Source organism: Salmo salar, chromosome ssa23, assembly GCF_905237065.1.
Source record: "Salmo salar chromosome ssa23, Ssal_v3.1, whole genome shotgun sequence".
Taxonomy (NCBI): domain Eukaryota; kingdom Metazoa; phylum Chordata; class Actinopteri; order Salmoniformes; family Salmonidae; genus Salmo; species Salmo salar.
This window is the reverse complement of record NC_059464.1, coordinates 36,394,437-36,419,326: the sequence shown is the minus strand read 5'-3', so window position 1 is coordinate 36,419,326 and position 24,890 is coordinate 36,394,437. Positions and strand designations below refer to the sequence as shown.

Sequence of the window (24,890 nt, the reverse complement as noted above, 5' to 3'; positions counted from 1 at the left end):
ACGACCTGGAACACACAGGTCAGGAAAAGTCACATAGGAACTGCAAGTGGGGCACTAGAAATCCATTTAATTTCATTGAGTGGAGAGAAAAACCCTCAAAGTAACAGCAGTGTGACACCGTATGAGAGAAAGACGAATACAGATTGACAAAACAGGTTGACAGGGAGAGACACAGATATAGATTAGGAAGAAGAGACAGCCAGCCTAACCTCTGTGTACGGCAGACTCCAGACAGAGCAGCAGATAGGACAGGCGGGCCTCGCGGGCGCGGGGCATGTTGGTGTCCACACTGCAGCGGTACTTCCTCAGGTCTGTCTTGCAGGCCTTGGCCAGGGAGTAGCTCACCTTGTAGTCCTGGGTAATCAGCTTCTGACGCGTGGTCAGGGCCTCTCTGCACTGTGGAGGTCAACCAAAACACAGCTCTGGTCACAATCTCCACCTGACTCACTGAGTAATAGAATGGAATTACCCGAAGAGATATTCCCATTCAAGGGTGTTCTCTATATTTTAGACAACCATGCTGAGAAAATGCCTTGCAATAACAGCATTATTCATATGGACAAATGACAAGTAGCAGAAGATGGATATGATTATTGTGGCGATGACTCCGTTCCAACCAGGCTGAAGAGCAGAACACGTACCTTTTCAGACATGGCCTCCTCAAACTTGTGGTTGAAGAGACACTTGTAGACTCTGCCCTCTCCGGCTGGAGTCTGGAAATCAAAGACAATAGAATTGTGATTCAATTATGAATTCATTTTCACATTCCCAAAGTTAGTGACAAAAACACCTTTGCAAGGAGCTTGGATTCAACTCGGATAAAAGTCAATGCATCTGACCCCGAATCTCAATATTTAGCCTCTAATGAAATGAAAGAGACGAGAAGGGAACAGGAAGAACGTACTCACATTTTCACAGAAGCGCTCACGGTCCTCCCGGCAGGAAAAGTAGAGGTATCTGTCCAGGTGGAAGTCGTCTGAGGAGAGTTCGGCCACACGCATGATGGCCTTCTTACAGTCAGGCCTGATGGCATGGACCCCGGGCTGCTCCTCTGCCTCCCCTGACCAGACCCTTCTCCAGGCATGCTATCACCTCACCTTGGGAGTGCACGTCCTGAGGGACAGACAGGGTGGCATGGGGACAGTGAGATGGATACGTTCAAGTTGGCTACAGCACTGACAAGCCTTTGTGTACTGATGCTTCTCTGTGTGAGGCCAGGAGAAGTGTTATCGCCCAGAGTTGCGCTTTGGATCCGATGTTTTTATCAAATATCTTATTTCAAAGGATTTCTTTTAGCAATTTAATAGAACACACAACCACAAAAACAGCCAGAGAGGGGAGGAAATACACTAGTAAATACAGAGAAGTTAAATATTTAAAAAAGGACCAACATTTAATTCAGCGTCAGGAGTTATTGCCGTTGTGTTGCCCTGACAACTGGCTTTTGATTCCTGAAGGCATGGTCATTAATCATCCTGTAGAAATGAATAATTCAGAGGATGCCAGGATGAAAATATAAATTGTTTAACACTGGGAGTTTTGGGAGCGTGGAAGCTAAATATGTCATAAATCATGACTGAAGTAGCTAAGTTACTGACTGTAGTGAGCGCAAACTCAGGAGGACTCATAGCCAGGAAAACCACACTGGAGCTCAGAGCAGCACAGAGGCAGTAACTCAAGCCTGACTACATTATGCCCAAAGCAGGAAACCTCATGTAGTCATAAGCCATGGTGGAACACAAAGTGTCAAATAAAAAGGAAAACCAAACAAATTAGAAACCAGCACAAACAAAAAAATGGGCATATCCTGCGCCTGTCCATTTTTTTTGTTACCTCTAGAGACAGAGACCGATTCATACAAATCTAATGCTATATAAAGCCCTTGTGACAAATTCCTGATTTAAAACGTGAGCAAGTGTTCCATCTTTAGAGACGTGTAGGCTACTGAGTCGCCAGTGAAATGAGTTGAGAGTAGACAGTAAGAAGAGACAGGTGTGTATGACAGTTAGTCAAGGTTAGAGCTATTCCTATAGATGTGGTCCTCTGTAACTCAGCTGTTAAAGCATGGCCAGGATAGTGGGTTCGATTCCTGGAACCAAATGTATGTAAAGCGTCTGCTAAATAGCATGTACTCTGATATATCACAGAGCAATAACAGACATGTGAGAGAAGGCCACGAGAGCAGTCACCTTCTCGCCGGTGGATATGCTGCCACAGTGCAGGCTGTTGATGTCCTCGCGACAATTGCCCATGAAGCCACAGATGAGGCGGTAGTCGCTGAACACGATGCTGGTCATCTTGGTGATGTACTGGTTACACTGGTACTCCGTGATGTTGCCGCGGTGATCCACCAGGCAGGAAACCAGGTAGCCCTTTCCTCTCTCCTCCGCCGCACATTCTTTTATCTGAGTGGAAGAAGAGGAAAATGATGGTTAGTGTATGTCACAATATATCTTTCTTACAAATTTTGTTTGCATGGGCATCAAAGGCCTGTGCACGTAGGGATTACGCCAAAACCAATCCATGATTAAAGAAATTGAAGAAACTACTATAGGCAGGCCACTTTTTTCTGTAATTTAAGCTTTTCCAGTTAAGTGCATGGGTGTGTTAGGCTTACTTACAAACGGTGTGTTGGTACTAGGTGTTGCTAGGTGCCAGAGACAGTGACAGTAGCATGAGGACAGGACCTAATGGTAGCGGCAGGTAGCCTAATGGTTAGAGCATTGGGCCAGTAACTGAAAGGTCGCTAGTTCAAATTAGAGGTCGACAGATTATGATTTTTCAACGCTGGTGCCGATTATTGGAGGACCAAAAAAAGCCGATACGTCGGACGATTTTTTTAAAACGTATTTATTTGTAATAATGACAATTACAACACTGAATGAACACTTATTTTAACTTAATATAATACATCAATAAAATCAATTTAGCCTCCAATAAATAATGAAACATGTTCAATTTGGTTTAAATAATGCAAAACAAAGTGTTGGAGAAGAAAGTAAAAGTGCAATATGTGCCATGTAAGAAAGCTAACGTTTAACTTCTTTGGGATAGGGGGCAGTATTTTCACGGCCGGATAAAAAACGTACCCGATTTAAACTGGTTACTACTCCTGCCCAGAAACTAGAATATGCATATTATTAGTAACTTTGGATAGAAAACACTAAAGTTTCTAAAACTGTTTGAATGGTGTCTGAGTATAACAGAACTCATATGGCAGGCCAAAACCTGAGAAGATTCCAAGTAGGAAGTGGCCTGTCTGACAATTTGTTGTCCTTCTGTTGCTTCTCTATCGAAACTACAGCATCCGTGCTGTAACGTGACACTTTCTAAGGCTTCCATTGGCTCTCTACAGCCGCCAGAAAGCGGAATGGGGTGTCTCCTGTCTCTGGGCAAAGTATAGTAACTCAGTTCGTCAGTGGTCTGCCTGGGGACAGTGAGACTGGAGATGCGTGGTCACGAGACCTCGCCATTTTTTCTTTCTCTCTTTGAATGAATACAACGTTGCCCGGTTGGAATATTATCGCTATTTTACGAGAAAAATACCATAAAAAATGTATTTTAAAAACAGCATTTGACATGCTTTTAAGTACGGTAATGGAACATTTTGAATTTTTTGTCACGAAATGCGCTCGCGCGTTACCCTTTGGATAGTGACCTGAACGCACGAACAAAACGGCGGTATTTGGACACAACTATGGATTATTTGGAACAAAAACAACATTTGTTGTTGAAGTAGCAGTCCTGGGAGTGCATTCTGACGAAGAACAGCAAAGGTAATCCAATTTTTCTAATAGTAATTCTGAGTTTAGGTTGCCCCAACCTTGTCGGGTGTCAAATTAGCTAGCCGTGATGGCTGAGCTATGTACTCAGAATATTGCAAAATGTGCTTTCGCCGAAAAGCCATCTTAAAATCGGACATAGCGATTGCATAAAGGAGTTCTGTATCTATAATTCTTAAAATAATTGTTATGCATTTTGTCAACGTTTATCATGAGTAATTTAGTAAATTCACCGGAAGTTTTCGGTGGGTATGCTCGTTCTGTGTAAAAAGCTGTTTTTTGATATAAATATGAACTTGATTGAACAAAACATGCATGTATTGTATAACATAATGTCCTAGGAGTGTCATCTGATGAAGATCAAAGGTTAGTGCTGCATTTAGCTGTGTTTTGGTTTTTGTGACATATATGCTTGCTTGGAAAATGTCTGTGTGGTTATTTGTGTCTATGTACTCTCCTAACATAATCTAATGTTTTGCTTTCGCTGTAAAGCCTTTTTGAAACCGGACAATGTGGTTAGATTAACGAGTGTCTTATCTTTCAAATGGTGTAAAATCGTTGATTGTTTGAAATATTGAAATTATTGCATTTTAGTGTTTTTGTATTTCGCGCCGCGCGATTCCACTGGCTGTTGAATAGAGTGGGACGCTAACGTCCCACCTAGCCCATAGAGGTTAAGCTCTCGGCAACACACTTTAAAGTGTACGGTCGACCAGCCTCATTATTACAATAATTAATCAATATTGAATAAAGATGATTGTTAGAAGAAATGACAGTCTCTCACTTGATTAGAATATTCCACGACAAGCATCACCATAAACTAGTAGAATTGCTACTTACTTCCAGTCCCGTGCTATGAAGTACTGCAGCTCCAGCAGCCTGTGTTCACAGTCCTCCACCATCTTCTCGGTGTACAGGTGCTCCATCAGACAAGACAGGATCCTACACACAAGCACGTTAGAGCTTAACAATTCCACAGATATACAAAGTACTGCATGCAATTTGACATACAAATGTTCTGCTAGCTTTGCGTAAATCAAGCAGAAGAGAGGGACAATTTGGTGACTCACATGGGGTCTCCGTTGCGGATGTGTTTGCAGGCGGTCTGGATGACAGACTCACAAGCCTCGTTCAGGGCCCGGTCAATACGGTAGTCTGCCCCAGGATCAGCCTCCTGGATCAGGGTCTGGAGCTAAGAGAAAGAGACCCAAACCTTCAGCAACCACTGTCTGGTAATGGGAGGGTTACACAACTAGATGACTAGGCAAACTGCACGTGTAGTAAAACTTGACAGTGGTTCTCTTTTCTGTTTGACCTCGGTGGTGGAATGTCCTAAATTAAACTAATTTTAAGATTAATTCCTGGTGATTTCACAGGCATTTTTTTTTTAACTACAAAAATAAAATAAATGAAACAAACCTCTGAACATTGCCCCCTTCCAGACCTCCCCCGCCCACCTTACACAGCAGCACCACTCCTGGGGAGAACCCTGTGAACTCACAGCTTTCTGGCAGAGGTTGTCGATGGTGCCCATGTCTTCTCGGCCCACCCTCATGAGGCAGTGCAGGGTGCGTCCCTTGCGGTGTAGGCCGGAGCAGTGGGCCTCGATCTCCCCACGGCAGTGCAGCACAATCTCAGGGCTCAGAGAGAAGTCCTCCATCAACATCCTCCTGTAGTCCAACATCTCTCCCTGACACTCACCGCTCACCGTACGACCTGGAACACACAGGTCAGGAAAAGTCACATAGGAACTGCAAGTGGGGCACTAGAAATCCATTTAATTTCATTGAGTGGAGAGAAAAACCCTCAAAGTAACAGCAGTGTGACACCGTATGAGAGAAAGACGAATACAGATTGACAAAACAGGTTGACAGGGAGAGACACAGATATAGATTAGGAAGAAGAGACAGCCAGCCTAACCTCTGTGTACGGCAGACTCCAGACAGAGCAGCAGATAGGACAGGCGGGCCTCGCGGGCGCGGGGCATGTTGGTGTCCACACTGCAGCGGTACTTCCTCAGGTCTGTCTTGCAGGCCTTGGCCAGGGAGTAGCTCACCTTGTAGTCCTGGGTAATCAGCTTCTGACGCGTGGTCAGGGCCTCTCTGCACTGTGGAGGTCAACCAAAACACAGCTCTGGTCACAATCTCCACCTGACTCACTGAGTAATAGAATGGAATTACCCGAAGAGATATTCCCATTCAAGGGTGTTCTCTATATTTTAGACAACCATGCTGAGAAAATGCCTTGCAATAACAGCATTATTCATATGGACAAATGACAAGTAGCAGAAGATGGATATGATTATTGTGGCGATGACTCCGTTCCAACCAGGCTGAAGAGCAGAACACGTACCTTTTCAGACATGGCCTCCTCAAACTTGTGGTTGAAGAGACACTTGTAGACTCTGCCCTCTCCGGCTGGAGTCTGGAAATCAAAGACAATAGAATTGTGATTCAATTATGAATTCATTTTCACATTCCCAAAGTTAGTGACAAAAACACCTTTGCAAGGAGCTTGGATTCAACTCGGATAAAAGTCAATGCATCTGACCCCGAATCTCAATATTTAGCCTCTAATGAAATGAAAGAGACGAGAAGGGAACAGGAAGAACGTACTCACATTTTCACAGAAGCGCTCACGGTCCTCCCGGCAGGAAAAGTAGAGGTATCTGTCCAGGTGGAAGTCGTCTGAGGAGAGTTCGGCCACACGCATGATGGCCTTCTTACAGTCAGGCCTGATGGCATGGACCCCGGGCTGCTCCTCTGCCTCCCTGACCAGACCCTTCTCCAGGCATGCTATCACCTCACCTTGGGAGTGCACGTCCTGAGGGACAGACAGGGTGGCATGGGGACAGTGAGATGGATACGTTCAAGTTGGCTACAGCACTGACAAGCCTTTGTGTACTGATGCTTCTCTGTGTGAGGCCAGGAGAAGTGTTATCGCCCAGAGTTGCGCTTTGGATCCGATGTTTTTATCAAATATCTTATTTCAAAGGATTTCTTTTAGCAATTTAATAGAACACACAACCACAAAAACAGCCAGAGAGGGGAGGAAATACACTAGTAAATACAGAGAAGTTAAATATTTAAAAAAGGACCAACATTTAATTCAGCGTCAGGAGTTATTGCCGTTGTGTTGCCCTGACAACTGGCTTTTGATTCCTGAAGGCATGGTCATTAATCATCCTGTAGAAATGAATAATTCAGAGGATGCCAGGATGAAAATATAAATTGTTTAACACTGGGAGTTTTGGGAGCGTGGAAGCTAAATATGTCATAAATCATGACTGAAGTAGCTAAGTTACTGACTGTAGTGAGCGCAAACTCAGGAGGACTCATAGCCAGGAAAACCACACTGGAGCTCAGAGCAGCACAGAGGCAGTAACTCAAGCCTGACTACATTATGCCCAAAGCAGGAAACCTCATGTAGTCATAAGCCATGGTGGAACACAAAGTGTCAAATAAAAAGGAAAACCAAACAAATTAGAAACCAGCACAAACAAAAAAATGGGCATATCCTGCGCCTGTCCATTTTTTTTGTTACCTCTAGAGACAGAGACCGATTCATACAAATCTAATGCTATATAAAGCCCTTGTGACAAATTCCTGATTTAAAACGTGAGCAAGTGTTCCATCTTTAGAGACGTGTAGGCTACTGAGTCGCCAGTGAAATGAGTTGAGAGTAGACAGTAAGAAGAGACAGGTGTGTATGACAGTTAGTCAAGGTTAGAGCTATTCCTATAGATGTGGTCCTCTGTAACTCAGCTGTTAAAGCATGGCCAGGATAGTGGGTTCGATTCCTGGAACCAAATGTATGTAAAGCGTCTGCTAAATAGCATGTACTCTGATATATCACAGAGCAATAACAGACATGTGAGAGAAGGCCACGAGAGCAGTCACCTTCTCGCCGGTGGATATGCTGCCACAGTGCAGGCTGTTGATGTCCTCGCGACAATTGCCCATGAAGCCACAGATGAGGCGGTAGTCGCTGAACACGATGCTGGTCATCTTGGTGATGTACTGGTTACACTGGTACTCCGTGATGTTGCCGCGGTGATCCACCAGGCAGGAAACCAGGTAGCCCTTTCCTCTCTCCTCCGCCGCACATTCTTTTATCTGAGTGGAAGAAGAGGAAAATGATGGTTAGTGTATGTCACAATATATCTTTCTTACAAATTTTGTTTGCATGGGCATCAAAGGCCTGTGCACGTAGGGATTACGCCAAAACCAATCCATGATTAAAGAAATTGAAGAAACTACTATAGGCAGGCCACTTTTTTTCTGTAATTTAAGCTTTTCCAGTTAAGTGCATGGGTGTGTTAGGCTTACTTACAAACGGTGTGTTGGTACTAGGTGTTGCTAGGTGCCAGAGACAGTGACAGTAGCATGAGGACAGGACCTAATGGTAGCGGCAGGTAGCCTAATGGTTAGAGCATTGGGCCAGTAACTGAAAGGTCGCTAGTTCAAATTAGAGGTCGACAGATTATGATTTTTCAACGCTGGTGCCGATTATTGGAGGACCAAAAAAAGCCGATACGTCGGACGATTTTTTTAAAACGTATTTATTTGTAATAATGACAATTACAACACTGAATGAACACTTATTTTAACTTAATATAATACATCAATAAAATCAATTTAGCCTCCAATAAATAATGAAACATGTTCAATTTGGTTTAAATAATGCAAAACAAAGTGTTGGAGAAGAAAGTAAAAGTGCAATATGTGCCATGTAAGAAAGCTAACGTTTAACTTCTTTGGGATAGGGGGCAGTATTTTGACGGCCGGATAAAAAAACGTACCCGATTTAATCTGGTTACTACTCCTGCCCAGAAACTAGAATATGCATATAATTAGTAACTTTGGATAGAAAACACTAAAGTTTCTAAAACTGTTTGAATGGTGTCTGAGTATAACAGAACTCATATGGCAGGCCAAAACCTGAGAAGATTCCAAGTAGGAAGTGGCCTGTCTGACAATTTGTTGTCCTTCTGTTACATCTCTATCGAAATTACAGCATCTGTGCTGTAACGTGACACTTTCTAAGGCTTCCATTGGCTCTCTACAGCCACCAGAAAGTGGAATGGGGTGTCTGCTGTCTCTGGGCAAAGTATAGGAGCAGAGTTCGTAAGTGGTCAGCCTGGGGACAGTGAGACTGGAGATGCGTGGTCACGAGAACTCGCCATTTTTTTCTTTCTCTCTTTGAATGAATACAACGTTGCCCGGTTGGAATATTATCGCTATTTTACGAGAAAAATAGCATAAAAATGTATTTTAAAAACAGCGTTTGACATGCTTTTAAGTACGGTAATGGAATATTTTGACATTTTTTGTCACGAAATGCGCTCGCGCGTTACCCTTCGGATAGTGACCTGAACGCACGAACAAAACGGCGGTATTTGGATACAACTATGGATTATTTGGAACAAAAACAACATTTGTTGTTGAAGTAGAAGTCCTGGGAGTGCATTCTGACGAAGAACAGCAAAGGTAATCCAATTTTTCTAATAGTAATTCTGAGTTTAGGTGACCCCGAAGTTGGCGGATGTCAAAATAGCTAGCCGTGATGGCCGAGCTATGTACTCAGAATATTGCAAAATGTGCTTTCGCCGAAAAGCCATCTTAAAATCGGACATAGCGATTGCATAAAGGAGTTCTGTATCTATAATTCTTAAAATAATTGTTATGCATTTTGTCAACGTTTATCATGAGTAATTTTGTAAATTCACCGGAAGTTTGCGGTGGGTATGCTCGTTCTGTGTAAAAAGCTGTTTTTTGATATAAATATGAACTTGATTGAACAAAACGTGCATGTATTGTATAACATAATGTCCTAGGAGTGTCATCTGATGAAGATCAAAGGTTAGTGCTGCATTTAGCTGTGGTTTGGGTTTATGTGACATATATGCTTGCTTGGAAAATGTCTGTGTGATTATTTGTGTCTATGTACACTCCTAACATAATCTAATGTTTTGCTTTCGCTGTAAAGCCTTTTTGAAACCGGACAATGTGGTTAGATTAACGAGTGTCTTATCTTTAAAATGGTGTAAAATCGTTGATTGTTTGAGAAAATTGAATTGTGGTATTTTAGTTGGTTTTGTATTTCGCGCCGTGCGATGCCATTGGTTGTTGGCTAGGGGTTCCGCTGGCGGAACGTCTGTCCTCAACGGGTTAAGTGCCTTGCTCAGAACATGGGAACATATGAAAGCTGGAGGTTCATTTTAACAAGAGTCTTCAATATTCCCAGGTAAGAAGTTTTAGGTTGTAGTTATTATAGGAATTATAGGACTATTTCTCTCTATACGATTTGTATTTCATATACCTTTGACTATTGGATGTTCTTATAGGCACTTTAGTATTGCCAGTGTAACAGTATAGCTTCCGTCCCTCTCCTCGCTCCTACCTGGGCTCGAACCAGGAACACATCGACAACAGCCACCCTTGAAGCAGCATTACCCATGCAGAGCAAGGGGAACAACCACTCCAAGTCTCAGAGCGAGTGACGTTTGAAACGCTATTAGCGCGCACCCGGCTAACTAGCTAGCCATTTCACATCGGTTACACCAGCCTAATCTTGGGAGTTGATAGGCTTGAAGGGGTGGTTATAATTTGTTGAACGTTCCAACAGGAATCTGTTCCAAAAAACGTAAAGTAAAAGGTTGCCAACCAACAACGCATACAAAGTAGCAATGCATACAAACCTAGCTAACTAGCTGCCGAATAGGCATCAACTCACCACGTAGCTTATTCTTAATGTTTGTCCATAGGCAACCAGAATGAGGACAGACATTTTTCGGAATAAACGTGATGAGTGAAAAACGCAATGAAATAGACGACTCCCTACCCGGTATCTTATTCTGCCGCTATACAACTTTGTATGCGTTGTTTTTTGGCAACCTTGTTATTTACGACGTTTTTGGAATAGATTCCTGTTGGAACGTTCCACAAATTATACCCACCCGGCTTGAAGTCATAAACAAACAGCACAAAAGTGCTGTTTGAATGAATGCTTACGAGCGCCTACCACCTCTGTCAGACTGCTCTATCAAATCAAATCATAGACTTAATTATAACATAATAACACACAGAAATACGAGCCTTAGGTCATTAATATGGTCGAATCCGGAAACTATCATCTCGAAAACAAAAGTTTTTTTCTTTCTGTGAAATACGGAACCGTTCTGTATTTTATCTAACGGGTGGCATCCCTAAGTCTAAATATTCCTGTTACATTGCACAACCTTCAATGTTATGTCATAATTACGTAAAATTCTGGCAAATTAGTTCGCAACGAGCCAGGCGGCCCAAACTGTTGCATATACCCTGACTGCGTGCAATGAACGCAAGATAAGTGACACAATTTCATGTTAGCAGGCAATATTAACTAAATATGCAGGTTTAAAAATATATATTTGTGTATTGGTTTTAAAGAAAGGCATTGATATTTATGGTTAGGTACATTGGTGCAACGACAGTGCTTTTTACGCAAATGCGCCCGTTTGTCGAAGTAGGCTGTGATTCAATGAGAAATTAACAGGCACCGCATCGATTATATGCAACGCAGGACACGTTAGATAAACTAGTAATATCATCAACCATGTGTAGTTAACTAGTGATTATGTTAAGATTGATCGTTTTTTATAAGATAAGTTTAATGCTAGCTAGCAACTTACCTTGGCTTTTTGCTGCCCTCGCGTAATAGGTAGTCAGCCTGCCATGCAGGCTCCTCGTGGAGTGCAATGTAAGGCAGGTGGTTAGAGCGTTGGACTAGTAACCGGAAGGTTGCAAAAACGAATCCCCCCTGAACAAGGCAGTTAACCCCCGTTCCTAGGCCGTCATTGAAAATAAGAATGTGTTCTTAATCTGACTTGCCTAGTTAGGTGAAATATATATATAAAATAAAAAATCTGTGGCCAAAAATACCGACTACCGATTGTTATGAAAACTTGAAATCGGCCCTAATTAAATCGGCCATTCCGATTAATCGGTCGACTTCTAGTTCAAATCCCAGAGTCGACAAGGTGAACAATCTGTCAATGTGCCCTTGAGCAAGGCACTTAGCCCTGGAGCAATTAGGGTTGCCGTTGATAATGGCTGACCCTGGCCGCTCGCGGAGGGTGTCTCGGGGGGAGTTGAGATATGCAAAAAGCCCATTTCCTGCATGTGTATAATACACACTTGTACATATGTGAAACAGGACAAATAAGCACCCAAATAATAATGATTATTACCTGTAGTCAGATCCATAAAGCTCTGCCAGCTAGCTAGCAAACTTACGTCAGTGATGGTGGTCTTGCACACCTCCACAGCCACAGACTCAAACTTGGGGTCAGTCGTCAGGTTCAGCTTGTAGTTCCACAGGAGCTGGAGAAAGAAGACATTAAACAAGTCTATTGATAGCTCAGAGAAAACAGTACAGGTCCACTGTGAGTGGGAAATTCAAGCAGGGGTGTGATAGCAGGTCAGACCACAAGTGGGGCTAACAACGCTGTATTAAATCGTTATTCACATTCAGTTACACAAACTGAAAGGACGGTTTAATGATGCGAGGGAGGGAGTTCAAAACACTTACATGGTTGCAGTCAGCAGCGATCTCGGTTTCCTGGAGAGAAAAAAAAAGGTCAAACTATCATGCGAACCGTAAAGAGAAGCAGGAAAATGCTGGGCAGTGAGCAATTAAGAGCACAAGGCCAAACAAACAAACACAGTGATGCAGCACTTCGGTTGTCATTTAGCGTGGAGCAGAGAAGAGCTTAACACAACACTTAGCCACCAGTAAAATGTAATGACTCAACAACTTGTAGGGCTGTAGAAACATACTAGTGTCACCTGTCAATATCAGTCCCATTTGACTTTATACCGTTAATGGGCCTGTGCTTAATATAGCTACTGTCCTGACTGAGCCCACCTCCTAAATTATCACAAGGCCATTGAGGAGGAGAGGAATGTCTGCATGCCTCTCCTTAGCACCTCTCAGGCCAGGCTGACTGATGTATGGCCTCCCTATGGGAGCTGAGCTGCAGGAGACTGACTGTAAGCAATGCAGTCCTGTCCAACTAAGCACCAATCAGCGCTATAGTGATAAAATAACATCTCTACAAAATGGCCTACTACAATCTACAGGAGGGCAGGGCCACATTGCAGCCAAATCTTGTGTTAGTGACATTATTTCAAATGCTATTTGAATATCATGCATTTCTTCCCCAGTCAAAATAAATACTTTGATTAAACAATTGAAACTGATTTGTTGTGCAATCTGGGAGAGAGGTGCCACTCTGCTTGCAGCAGTTCGGGGGATGGGCAGAGGTCAGTGTGTGTTTGACGAGCGAGCGTACGGACTATTGCTAGTTAGACAAACTTGTAGACGCCATATATCATCATCATCATCATCATCATCATCATCATCATATCTGGTAGTGCCCGTCTAATGCATCAAATCGATGGAAAGAAACTAGCTAAGATAGCCAGCAAGCTAGGCTAACTGAGGCTACTGTATTTTGCTGTGCTTCCCGTCCTGATCTACAGCAAATCCATTCAGATTCCACAGCCTACCTGATGGTTGCTCGTTGTAGCGGACTCCTCAATTAGCTAACTTAATTCCGTAACGTTAATTCCATTTAGCTTTGATTAGAGATCTCCCACTTCACTTGCTACACATGGAGCCACTTACTAATGCCACCTTGATTGGCCGACAATAACAAACGCGTGAAACCCATGTACGCTACGGTAGGTCTTCGGGGCGCAAGTCATGAAAACTACATTAAAATTGAAAACTACATTAAAATATTGAATTAAGAACGTCATGAAATATTATTCTGTTTAGCAATGTCATACAGTGCCTTGCGAAAGTATTCGGCCCCCTTGAACTTTGACCTTTTGCCACATTTCAGGCTTCAAACATAAAGATATAAAACTGTCATTTTTTGTGAAGAATCAACAACAAGTGGGACACAATTATGAAGTGGAACGAAATTTATTGGATATTTCAAACTTTTTTAACAAATAAAAAACTGAAAAATTGTCCGTGCAAAATTATTCAGCCCCTTTACTTTCAGTGCAGCAAATTCTCTCCAGAAGTTCAGTGAGGATCTCTGAATGATCCAATGTTGACCTAAATGACTAATGATGATAAATAGAATCCACCTGTGTGTAATCAAGTCTCCGTATAAATGCACCTGCTCTGTCTCAGTGGTCCGTTGTAAAGCGCAGAGAGCTTCATGAAGCTCAAGGAACACACCAGGCAGGTCCGAGATACTGTTGTGGAGAAGTTTAAAGCCGGATTTGGATACAAAAAGATTTCCCAAGCTTTAAACATCCCAAGGAGCACTGTGCAAGCGATAATATTGAAATGGAAGGAGTATCAGACCACTGCAAATCTACGAAGACCCGGCCGTCCCTCTAAACCTTCAGCTCATACAAGGAGAAGACTGATCAGAGATGCAGCCAAGAGGCCCATGATCACTCTGGATGAACTGCCGAGATCTACAGCTGAGGTGGGAGACTCTGTCCATAGGAGAACAATCAGTCGTATTCTGCACAAATCTGGCCTTTATGGAAGAGTGGCAAGAAGAAAGCCATTTCTTAAAGATATCCATAAAAAGTGTTGTTTAAAGTTTGCCACTAGCCACCTGGGAGACACACCAAACGTGGAAGAAGGTTCTCTGGTCAGATGAAACCAAAATCGAACTTTTTGGCAACAATGCAAACCGTTATGTTTGGCGTAAAAGCAACACAGCTCATCACCCTGAACACACCATCCCCACTGTCAAACATGGTGGTGGCAGCATCATGGTTTGGGCCTGCTTTTCTTCAGCAGGGGCAGGGAAGATGGTTAAAATTGATGGGAAGATGGATGGAGCCAAATACAGGACCATTCTGGAAGAAAACCTGATGGAGTCTGCAAAAGACCTGAGACTGGGACGGAGATTTGTCTTCCAACAAGACAATGATCCAAAACATAAAGCAAAATCTACAATGGAATGGTTCACAAATAAACATATCCAGGTGTTAGAATGGCCAAGTCAAAGTCCAGATCTGAATCCAATCGAGAATCTGTGGAAAGAACTGAAAACTGCTGTTCACAAACGCTCTCCATCCAACCTCACTGAGCTCGAGCTGTTTTGCAAGGACGAATGCAAGGACAAAAATGTCACTCTCGATGTGCAAAACTGATAGAGACATACCCCAAGCGACTTACAGCTGTAATCGCAGCAAAAGATGACGCTACAAAGTATTAACTTAAAGGGGGCTGAATAATTTTGCACGGCCAATTTTTCAGTTTTTTATTTGTTAAAAGTTTGAAATATCCAATAAATTTCGTTCCACTTCATAATTGTGTCCCACTTGTTGTTGATTCTTCACAAAAAATGACAGTTTTATATCTTTATGTTTGAAGCCTGAAATGTGGCAAAAGGTTGAAAAGTTCAAGGGGGCAGAATACTTTCGCAAGGCACTGTAAATATACACTGCTCCAAAAAATAAAGGGAACACTAAAACAACACATCCTAGATCTGAATGAATGAAATAATCTTATTAAATACTATTTTTCTTTGCATAGTTGAATGTGCTGACAGCAAAATCACACAAAAATAATCAATGGAAATCCAATTTATCAACCCATGGAGGTCTGGATTTGGAGTCACACTCAAAATTAAAGTGGAAAACCACACTACAGGCTGATCCAACTTTGATGTAATGTCCTTAAAACATTTCAAAATGAGGCTCAGTAGTGTGTGTGGCCTCCACGTGCCTGTATGACCTCCCTACAACGCCTGGGCATGCTCCTGATGAGGCGGCGGATGGTCTCCTGAGGGATCTCCTCCCAGACCTGGACTAAAGCATCCGTCAACTCCTGGACAGTCTGTGGTGCAACGTGGCGTTGGTGGATGGAGCGAGACATGATGTCCCAGATGTGCTCAATTGGATTCAGGTCTGGAGAACGGGCGGGCCAGTCCATAGCATCAACGCCTTCCTCTTGCAGGAACTGCTGACACACTCCAGCTACATGAGGTCTAGCATTGTCTTGCATTAGGAGGAACCCAGGGCCAACCGCACCAGCATATGGTCTCACAAGGGTTCTGAGGATCTCATCCCGGTACCTAATGGCAGTCTGGCTACCTCTGGCGAGCACATGGAGGACTGTGCGGCCCCCCAAAGAAATGCCACCCCACACCATGACTGACCCGCCGCCAAACCGGTCATGCTGGAGGATGTTGCAGGCAGCAGAACGTTCTCCACGGCGTCTCCAGACTCTGTCACGTCTGTCACGTGCTCAGTGTGAACCTGCTTTCATCTGTGAAGAGCACAGGGCCCCAGTGGCGAATTTGCCAATCTTGGTGTTCTCTGGCAAATGCCAAAACGTCCTGCACGGTGTTGGGCTGTAAGCACAACCCCCACCTGTGGACGTCGGGCCCTCATACCACCCTCATGGAGTCTGTTTCTGACCGTTTGAGCAGACACATGCACATTTGTGGCCTGCTGGAGGTCATTTTGCAGGGCTCTGGCAGTGCTCCTCCTGCTCCTCCTTGCACAAAGGCGGAGGTAGCGGTCCTGCTGCTGGGTTGTTGCCCTCCTACGGCCTCCCCCACGTCTCCTGATGTACTGGCCTGTCTCCTGGTAGCGCCTCCATGCTCTGGACACTACGTTGACAGACACAGCAAACCTTCTTGCCACAGCTCGCATTGATGTGCCATCCTGGATGAGCTGCACTACCTGTGTGGGTTGTAGACTCCGTCTCATGCTACCACTAGAGTGAAAGCACCGCCAGCATTCAAAAGTGACCAAAACATCAGCCAGGAAGCATAGGAACTGAGAAGTGGTCTGTGGTCACCACCTGCAGAACCACTCCTTTATTGGGGGTGTCTTGCTAATTGCCTATAATTTCCACCTGTTGTCTATTCCATTTGCACAACAGCATGTGAAATGCATTGTCAATCAGTGTTGCTTCGTAAGTGGACAGTTTGATTTCCCAGAAGTGTGATTGACTTGGAGTTACATTGTGTTGTTTAAGTGTTCCCTTTATTTTTTTGAGCAGTGTATTTAATATTGATAAAGCCTTTTCCATTGATATAATAGGCCTGTTTTTCTTCTTTCTCTTTTTAGTATTAGAATGCTAACGTCCGTTTGGATATTCGAATAACCGTGCCCCTCCCTAGTGAGTGAGTGAACACACACACGGGTTCCAAAGGGTTGGAAACTTACCGGTAAATTTCTGGAAATTTGCCATGGGAAGTTAAGCCCGGGAATGTGGCTTAAATTCATTTTTTTTTAAAAGTTCGCTTATTAACAGTGAACCTTTTTTTTGTGGTATACACAAGGCAATTCTAGGTCTTGTGGCATATTTTGGTTAAACTATCCCCAATTCAATGGAATTGCAACCCTCTGCATGCACAGTGTATTCTTCCATCACATGTACAGCTGATTCTCAAGATCTTGCACACTAATGAGATGCTATTGAGCTAAGGACTACATGCTTTCTGATAAGTTTTGATCACAATACTGGGTGGGGTGAATATATTTTATATGACATTTTTTGTTAACTAGTAAATAGTAGCCTACAGCAAAGTGTGTTTAAATAATTTCTAACTTCCTAACAATTTCTGCTAGTTAGTTTTTGCTACCATGTGGGTTTTAGCTTGCTTAAGCCTGCTAACTGAGTGTTAATTCACTTAATTCACTTGTTTCCATACACATTTAATTTTAATACCTTTACTGCAGAAGAATAATGTAGTTGGAAAAGCTGTGTACATTTGCAAATACTGTGACAAATCATATGTGAATAACGCAACAAAGATGCAGAATCATCTGGTCTAAAGTTCACTCAGTGCTCACAACAAGCTACCTCTGACAAAAGTCCCTCTACTTCTATTTGAGGTGAAAATGATGAATCAGACACCTTATCGATAGCAACAGCTCATGGTCCTCCTGGAATCAAGTTGACTCAATGGAGGAACGTAGTCAGAGAAATGCTGATGAATGTCTAGCTCGTGCTGTGTATGCAACTGGTTCACCACTGATGCTGACAGGCAATTTGTATTGGAAGAGATTTCTGAATGTTCTTCACCCAACATACACCCCTCCAACCAGACATGCTTTATCTACTCATTTGGTGGCTACAGAGTTCAAGTGAAGGTCAAGCAAATCATAGAGAAAGCAGACTGTATTGCAATCATCTCTGATGGGTGGCCGAACGATCGTGGGCAAGGAATAATTAACTACATCATCTCCACCCCTCAACCAGTATTCTACAAGAGCACAGACACAAGGGACAACAGACACAGCGGTCTCTTCATTGCAGATGGGCTGAAGGCAGTAATCAATGACCTTGGACCACAGAAGGTATATTTGCACTGGTGACAGACAATGCTGCGAACATGAAGGCTGCTTGGTCTAAAGTGGAGGAGTCCTACCCTCACATCACACCCATTGGCTGTGCTGCTCATGCATCGAATCTGCTCTTCAAGGACATGGCACTGAAAACAATGGATACATTCTACAAGAAACCCAAGGAAACGGTTAGGTATGTGAAGGGTCATCAAGTTATAGCAGCAAAGTGAGAAGAATAAGAGCACCACATTGAAGCTGCCCAGCAACACCTGTTTGTTTTTTTTGTTCACCTTTATTTAACCAGGTAGGCTAGTTGAGAACAAGTTCTCATTTACAACTGTGACCTGGCCAAAATAAAGCAAAGCAGTTCGACACATTACAACAACAGAGTTACACATGGAATAAACAAACATACAGTCAATAATAGGGTAGGAAAAAAAGTCTATATACAGTGTGTGCAAATGAGGTAAGATAAGGGAGGTAAGGCAATAAATAGGCCATGGTGGCGAGGTAATTACAATACAGCGATTAAACACTGGAGTGATAGATGTGCAAAAGATGAATGTGCAAGTAGAGATACTGGGGTGCAAAGGAGCAAGATAAATAAATACAGTATGGGGATGAGGTCGTTGGATGGGCTATTTACAGATGGACTATGTACAGGTGCAGTGATCTGTGAGCTGCTCTGACAGCTGGTGCTTAAAGCTAGTGAGGGAGATATGAGTCTCCAGCTTCAGTGATTTTTGCAGTTCGTTCCAGTCATTGGCAGCAGAAAACTGGAAGGAGAAGCGGCCAAAGGAGGAATTGGCATTGGGGGGTGACCAGTGAAATATACCTGCTGGAGTGCGTGCTACGGGTGGGTGCTGCTATGGTGACCAGTGAGCTGAGACAAGGCGGGGCTTTACCTAGCAGAGACTTGTAGATGACCTGGAGCCAGTGGGTTTGGCGACAAGTATGAAGCAAGGGCCAGCAAACGAGAGTGTACAGGTCGCAATGGTGGGTAGTATATGGGGCTTTGATAGACTGGCACTGTGATAGACTGCATCCAATTTGTTGAGTAGAGTGTTGGAGGCTATTTTGTAAATGACGTCGCCGTAATCGAGGATTGGTAGGATGGTCAGTTTTATGAGGGTATGTTTGGCAGCATGAGTGAAATAGGAAGCCGATTCTAGATTTAATTTTGGATTGGAGATGCTTAATGTGAGTCTGGAAGGAGAGTTTACAGTCTAACCAGACACCTAGGTATTTGTAGTTGTCCACATATTCTAAGTCAGAACCGTCCAGAGTAGTGATGCTGGACGGGCGGGCAGCGATCGGTTGAAGAGCATGCATTTAGTTCTACTTGCATTTAAGAGCTGTTGGAGGCCACGGAAGGAGAGTTGTATGGCATTGAAGCTCGTCTGGAGGTTAGTTAATACAGTGTCCAAAGAAGGGCCAGAAGTATACAGAATGGTGTCGCCTGCGTAGAGGTGGATCAGAGAATCACCAGCAGCAAGAGGGACATCATTGATGTATACAGAAGAGAGTCGGCCCAAGAATTGAACCCTGTGACACCTCATTAGAGACTGCCAGAGGTCCCTCTGATTTGTCACACTGAACTCTATCAGAGAAGTACTTGGTGAACCAGGCGAGGCAGTCATTTGAGAAACCAAGGCTGTTGAGTCTGCCGATAAGAATGTGGTGATTGACAGAGTCGAAAGCCTTGGCCAGGTCAATGAATACGGCTGCACATTATTGTCTCTTATCGATGGCGGTTATGATATCGTTTAGGACCTTGAGCGTGGCTGAGGTGCACCCATGACCAGCTCTGAAACCAGATTGCATAGCGCAGAAGGTACGGTGGGATTCAAAGTGGTCGGTAATCTGTTTGTTAACTTGGCTTTCGAAGACCTTAGAAAGGCAGGGTAGGATAGATATAGGTCTGTAGCAGTTTGGGTCTAGAGATGACTGCGGCAGCTTTCCAATCTTTGGAAAGAGGTTGACCAGGTATGAAAGAGGTTGACCAGGCTAGTAATAGGGGTTGCAACAATTTCGGCAGATAATTTTAGAAAGAGAGGGTCCAGATTGTCTAGCCTGGCTGATTTGTAAGGGTCCAGATTTTGCAGCTCTTTCAGAACATCAGCTATCTGGATTTGGGTGAAGGAGAAATGGGGGAGGCTTGGGCGAGTTGCTGTGGGAGGTGCAGGGATTTATTATAGTGGATTTATCGGTGGTGACATCGTTTCCTAGCCTCAGTGCAGTGGGCAGCTGGGAGGAGGTGCTCTTATTCTTCATGGACTTTAGTGTCCCAGAACTTTTTTGAGTTTGTGCTGCAGGATGCACATTTCTGTTTGAAAAAGCTAGCCTTTGCTTTCCTAACTGCCTGTGTATATTGGTTCCTAACTTCCCTGAAAAGTTGCATATCGCAGGGGCTATTTGATGCTAATGCAGTACACCACAGGATGTTTTTGTGCTGGTCAAGGGCAGTCAGGTCTGGAGTGAACCAAGGGCTATATCTGTTCCTGGTTCTACATTTTTTGAATGGGGCATGCTTATTTAAGATGGTGAGGAAGGCACTTTTAAAGAATAACCAGGCATCCTCTATTGACGGGATTAGGTCAATATCCTTCCAGGATACCCGGGCCAGGTCGATTAGAAAGGCCTGCTCGCTGAAGTGTGTTTTAGGGAGCGTTTGAAAGTGATGAGGGGTGGTCGTTTGACCGCAGATCCATTACGGATGCAGGCAATGAGGCAGTGATCGCTGAGATCTTGGTTGAAGACAGCAGAGGTGTATTTGGAGGCAAGTTGGTTAGAATGATATCTATGAGAGTGCCTGCATTTATGGATTTGGGGTTGGACCTAGTAGGTTCATTGATAATTTGTGTGAGATTGAGGGCATCAAGCTTAGATTTGTAGGATGGCTGGGGTGTTAAGCATGTCCCAGTTTAGGTCACCTAGCAGCACGAGCTCTGAAGATATTGGGGGGGCGCGATCAATTCACATATGGTGTCTAGGGCACAGCTGGGGGCAGAGGGTGGTCTATAACAAGCGGCAACGGTGAGACTTGTTTCTGGAGAGGTGGATTTTTAAAAGAAGAAGTTCGAATTGTTTGGGTACAGACCTGGATAGTAAGACAGAACCCTGCAGGCTATCCCTGCAGTAGATTGCAACTCCACCCCCTTTGGCAGTTCTATCTTGTCGGAAAATGTTATAGTTAGGGATGAAAATTTCAGGGTTTTTGGTGGTCTTCCTAAGCTAGGATTCAGACACGGCTAGGACATCCGGTTCGCAGAATGTGCTCAATCAGTGAATAAAACAAACTTAGGGAGGAGGCTTCTAATGTTAACATGCATGAAACCAAGGCTTTTACAGTTACAGAAGTCAACAAATGAGAGCACCTGGGGAGTAGGAGTGGAGCTAGGCACTGCAGGGCCTGGATTAACCTCTACATCACCAGAAGAACAGAGGAGGAGTAGGATAAGGGTACGGCTAAAGGCTATAAGAACTGGTCGTCTAGTACGTTTGGAACAGAGAGTAAAAGGAGCAGGTTTATGGGCGCGATAGAATAGATTCAAGGCATAATGTACAGACAAAGGTATGGTAGGATGTGAATACAGTGGAGGTAAACCTAGGCATTGAGTGACGATGAGAGATATTGTCTCTAGAAATATAATTTAAACCAGATGATGTCACCGCATGTGGTCCCGTGTGGCTCAGTTGGTAGAGCATGGTGTTTGCAACGCCAGGGTTGTGGGTTCGATTCCCACGGGGGACCAGTACGGGGAAAAAAAAAGAAAAAAAAGTTTTATGAAATGTATGCATTCACTACTGTAAGTCGCTCTGGATAAGAGCGTCTGCTAAATGACTAAAATGTAAATGCATGTGTGGGAGGTGGAACTAAAGGGTTAGCTAAGGCATACTGAGCAGGGCTAGAGGCTCTACAGTGAAATAAGACAATCACTAACCAAAACAGCAATGGACAAAGGCATATTGACATTAGGGAGAGGCATGCGTAGCCGAGTGATCATAGGGGTCCAGTGAGTAGTTAGGCTGGCTAGAGACACAGCTAGCGAGATGGGGCTAGCAAGCTAGCAGAAGGGCCTTAGAGGGACGTCGCGACGGAAGAAGTCTTATAGCCTTGTGCGGAGCCTCCTCGTGCGGTTACGTCGGCAGACCAGTCGTGATGGATTAGTAGTGTTCTGTGTAGTAAAGGGGGTCCAGTCCAATTGGCAAAATAGGTATAGTGGCCCAAGAAATTGGCCAATGGATCTCTTCAGCTAACAGTCCAATATGCTCTAGACAGCTAGCGGGCCGTGGCTAGCAGATGGGCATTCAGGGGACGTCGTGACGTTGTAGCCAGTTGAAGAACCCCCTCGGGCAGATTACGTCGGTAGTCCAGTCATTAAGGATCGGTGGGGCTCCGAACTGGCAGTAAAATAGGTCCAGGCCAATTGGCAAAATAGGTACTGTAGCCCAGGAGTGGCTGATGGACCTCTTCAGCTAGCCGGGAGATGGGCCTAGCATGGGCTAGCTCCAGGCTAATTGGTGCTTGCTTCGGGACAGAGACGTTAGCCAGGAGTAGCCATTCGGATTGCAGCTAGCTAGCTACGATGATCCAGGTGAAAAGATACAGAGCTTGCGATAGGAATCCGGGGATATGGAGAGAAAATAAGTCCAGTATGCTCTGGTTTGAATCGCGTCATGCAAACTGGCGAGAGTTTTCCGAGCTAAAGGTTAGCTGATGACCGCTAGCAGTGGTTAGCTGACTACTAGCTAGCTTCTGTTGGGGTTCAAAAGTAAAGAAAAATACTTTAGAAAAAAGCAGATCCACACCACATTGGGTGAGGCGGGTTGCAGGAGAGTATTCTGAAGTTCAGGTTTAGAAAAATAATTTTAAAAGATATGCGAAGAAAAAAGATACATACACACGACAAGACGTCTGACTGCGACGCCATCTTGGATAGAGTTCTATCTGTTGGGGTGGTGTTGTCATCATGTTTGACAGTCTCCTGGAGGGAAAGGAGTGTCTCCAAGAAATGGCCATAATCACAGCATGCCGATATGGACAGCCCCGTCAAGAGGATCCTCCTCGATGATGTATTTTGGGAGAGAGTGGTAAGCAGCCTGAAACCTATAGCAGTAGCCATTGTACAGATTGAGGGAGACAATGCCATCCTGTCTGATGTTCAGACTCTGCTTGCAGATGTAAGAAGAAATCCGTACTGCCCTGCTCACTTCACTGTTGCTCCAAGCAGAGGAAACTACAGTTCTGAAATGCATCAAAAAGCGTGAAGACCTCTGCCTGAAGCCCATACACGCCGCAGCGTACATGTTGGACCCCATGTATGCTGGCAAGAGCATCCTGTCTGGTGCAGAGATCAACAAGGCTTATGGTGTAATCACTACCATGTCTCACCACCTTGGCCTGGATGAGGGCAGGGTTCTTGGCAGTCTGGCGAAGTACACTTCCAAGCAAGGGCTTTGGAATGGAGATGCAATATGGCAGTCATACCAACATATCTCATCAGCCACCTGGTGGAAGGGACTTTGTGGATCTGAGGTTCTTTCCCCTGTTGCTGCCATCATCCTCCAAATCCCACCAACATCAGCCGCCTCAGAGCGCAACTGGCCCTTGTTTGGGAACACACACGCACCAAAGCACGGAACAGGCTTACCGATACAAGGGTTGAACAATTGGTGGCCATCCGGGCATATTCGAGGCTTTTTGAGCCTAACAACGAGCCATCCTCAACAAGGTTGGAAAGTGACAGTGAAGATGAGGCCTCAGAGTCTGATGTTCAAGAGGTGGACATTGAGGTCCAGGGAGAAGACATGGAAGCCTGAGAGGAAGACAGTCTAGAAACTAAAGCTTTGGTTATCATTTTACAGATGTTGAAAAGGTTTTGGGATATGCGATGGATCATTCAATATTCCCTTTCTTTTGTTGTTCAGTGAAATCATCCCATGTGAAGAATCAACTCACTAATTAAAGTACACTTATCAATACAAATATTTTTATTGGTAGGATTTAATCATTTGCAATTACGTCTACTTATGGTCAGGTACATGTTTCTGTCTCCATATGATATGGTAAATATGTCCGATGCAAAAAACTACATTTAAATGGTATTAATATTAATTTGCATATATTCCCGTTAATTCCCACAGAATATGTCCACCTCTGAATATTCCCCAAAATGTGCAACCCTAATACACAGACTACAAGTTTTCACAAACTGCATTTCATCTCCCTCTGTAAATCTGGTAAAGTGACAACCAATTCACCCCACGTAGAATCCTCTCTCTCATCTATCTACCCCTGGCAGAGATCAACTTGTCTAGTAATGTGTGCGAGGAGAGCTTGAGTACCGCTATCATGCTAATCACACATTAGCACTGCGGACCATCTGCCATCTTCATTTGCTGCAGCATTTTGTTAGTCTCACCCATTCATAAGGAGTGATTCACACCCTCACTAGCAGAGCAGAGTCTAGAGTACCGATAAAAACACTGACACAATGTGCCTAAACTGTCTAAGTAAATAGTAGGCTACACCTAACCCACACTGTTGGGGTAGGATAAATGGAGCAGCCAAGATAACATATATGTAGGCCATACTGACACCTAGGCTAATGAAATTTCAAATCAAAATGTTTTGTCACATGCTTTGTTAACAGGTGTATACCATTTACATTTACATTTTAGTCATTTAGCAGACGCTCTTATCCAGAGCGACTTACAGTAGTGAATGCATACATTTCATACATTTTTTTTTTTTTTTAATTCCCGTACTGGTCCCCCGTGG

General features: G+C 43.9%; 1 protein-coding gene across 1 annotated transcript in view; it reads right to left on the bottom strand.

The window, feature by feature from the left end:
• Positions 1 to 24,890, bottom strand: part of LOC106584534 (Golgi apparatus protein 1) — a 46,438-nt gene that overhangs the window by 11,354 nt on the left and 10,194 nt on the right. Inside the window, exons 2-10 of the mRNA XM_014169938.2 lie at positions 12,354 to 12,383; positions 12,059 to 12,145; positions 7,682 to 7,897; positions 6,402 to 6,605; positions 6,135 to 6,206; positions 5,703 to 5,889; positions 5,284 to 5,498; positions 4,853 to 4,974; positions 4,623 to 4,724 (exon numbers count right to left, since the gene is read on the bottom strand). Of these exons, the coding sequence (XP_014025413.2) occupies positions 4,623 to 4,724; positions 4,853 to 4,974; positions 5,284 to 5,498; positions 5,703 to 5,889; positions 6,135 to 6,206; positions 6,402 to 6,605; positions 7,682 to 7,897; positions 12,059 to 12,145; positions 12,354 to 12,383 (1,235 nt within the window). The remainder of the gene's footprint in view (positions 1 to 4,622; positions 4,725 to 4,852; positions 4,975 to 5,283; positions 5,499 to 5,702; positions 5,890 to 6,134; positions 6,207 to 6,401; positions 6,606 to 7,681; positions 7,898 to 12,058; positions 12,146 to 12,353; positions 12,384 to 24,890) is intronic.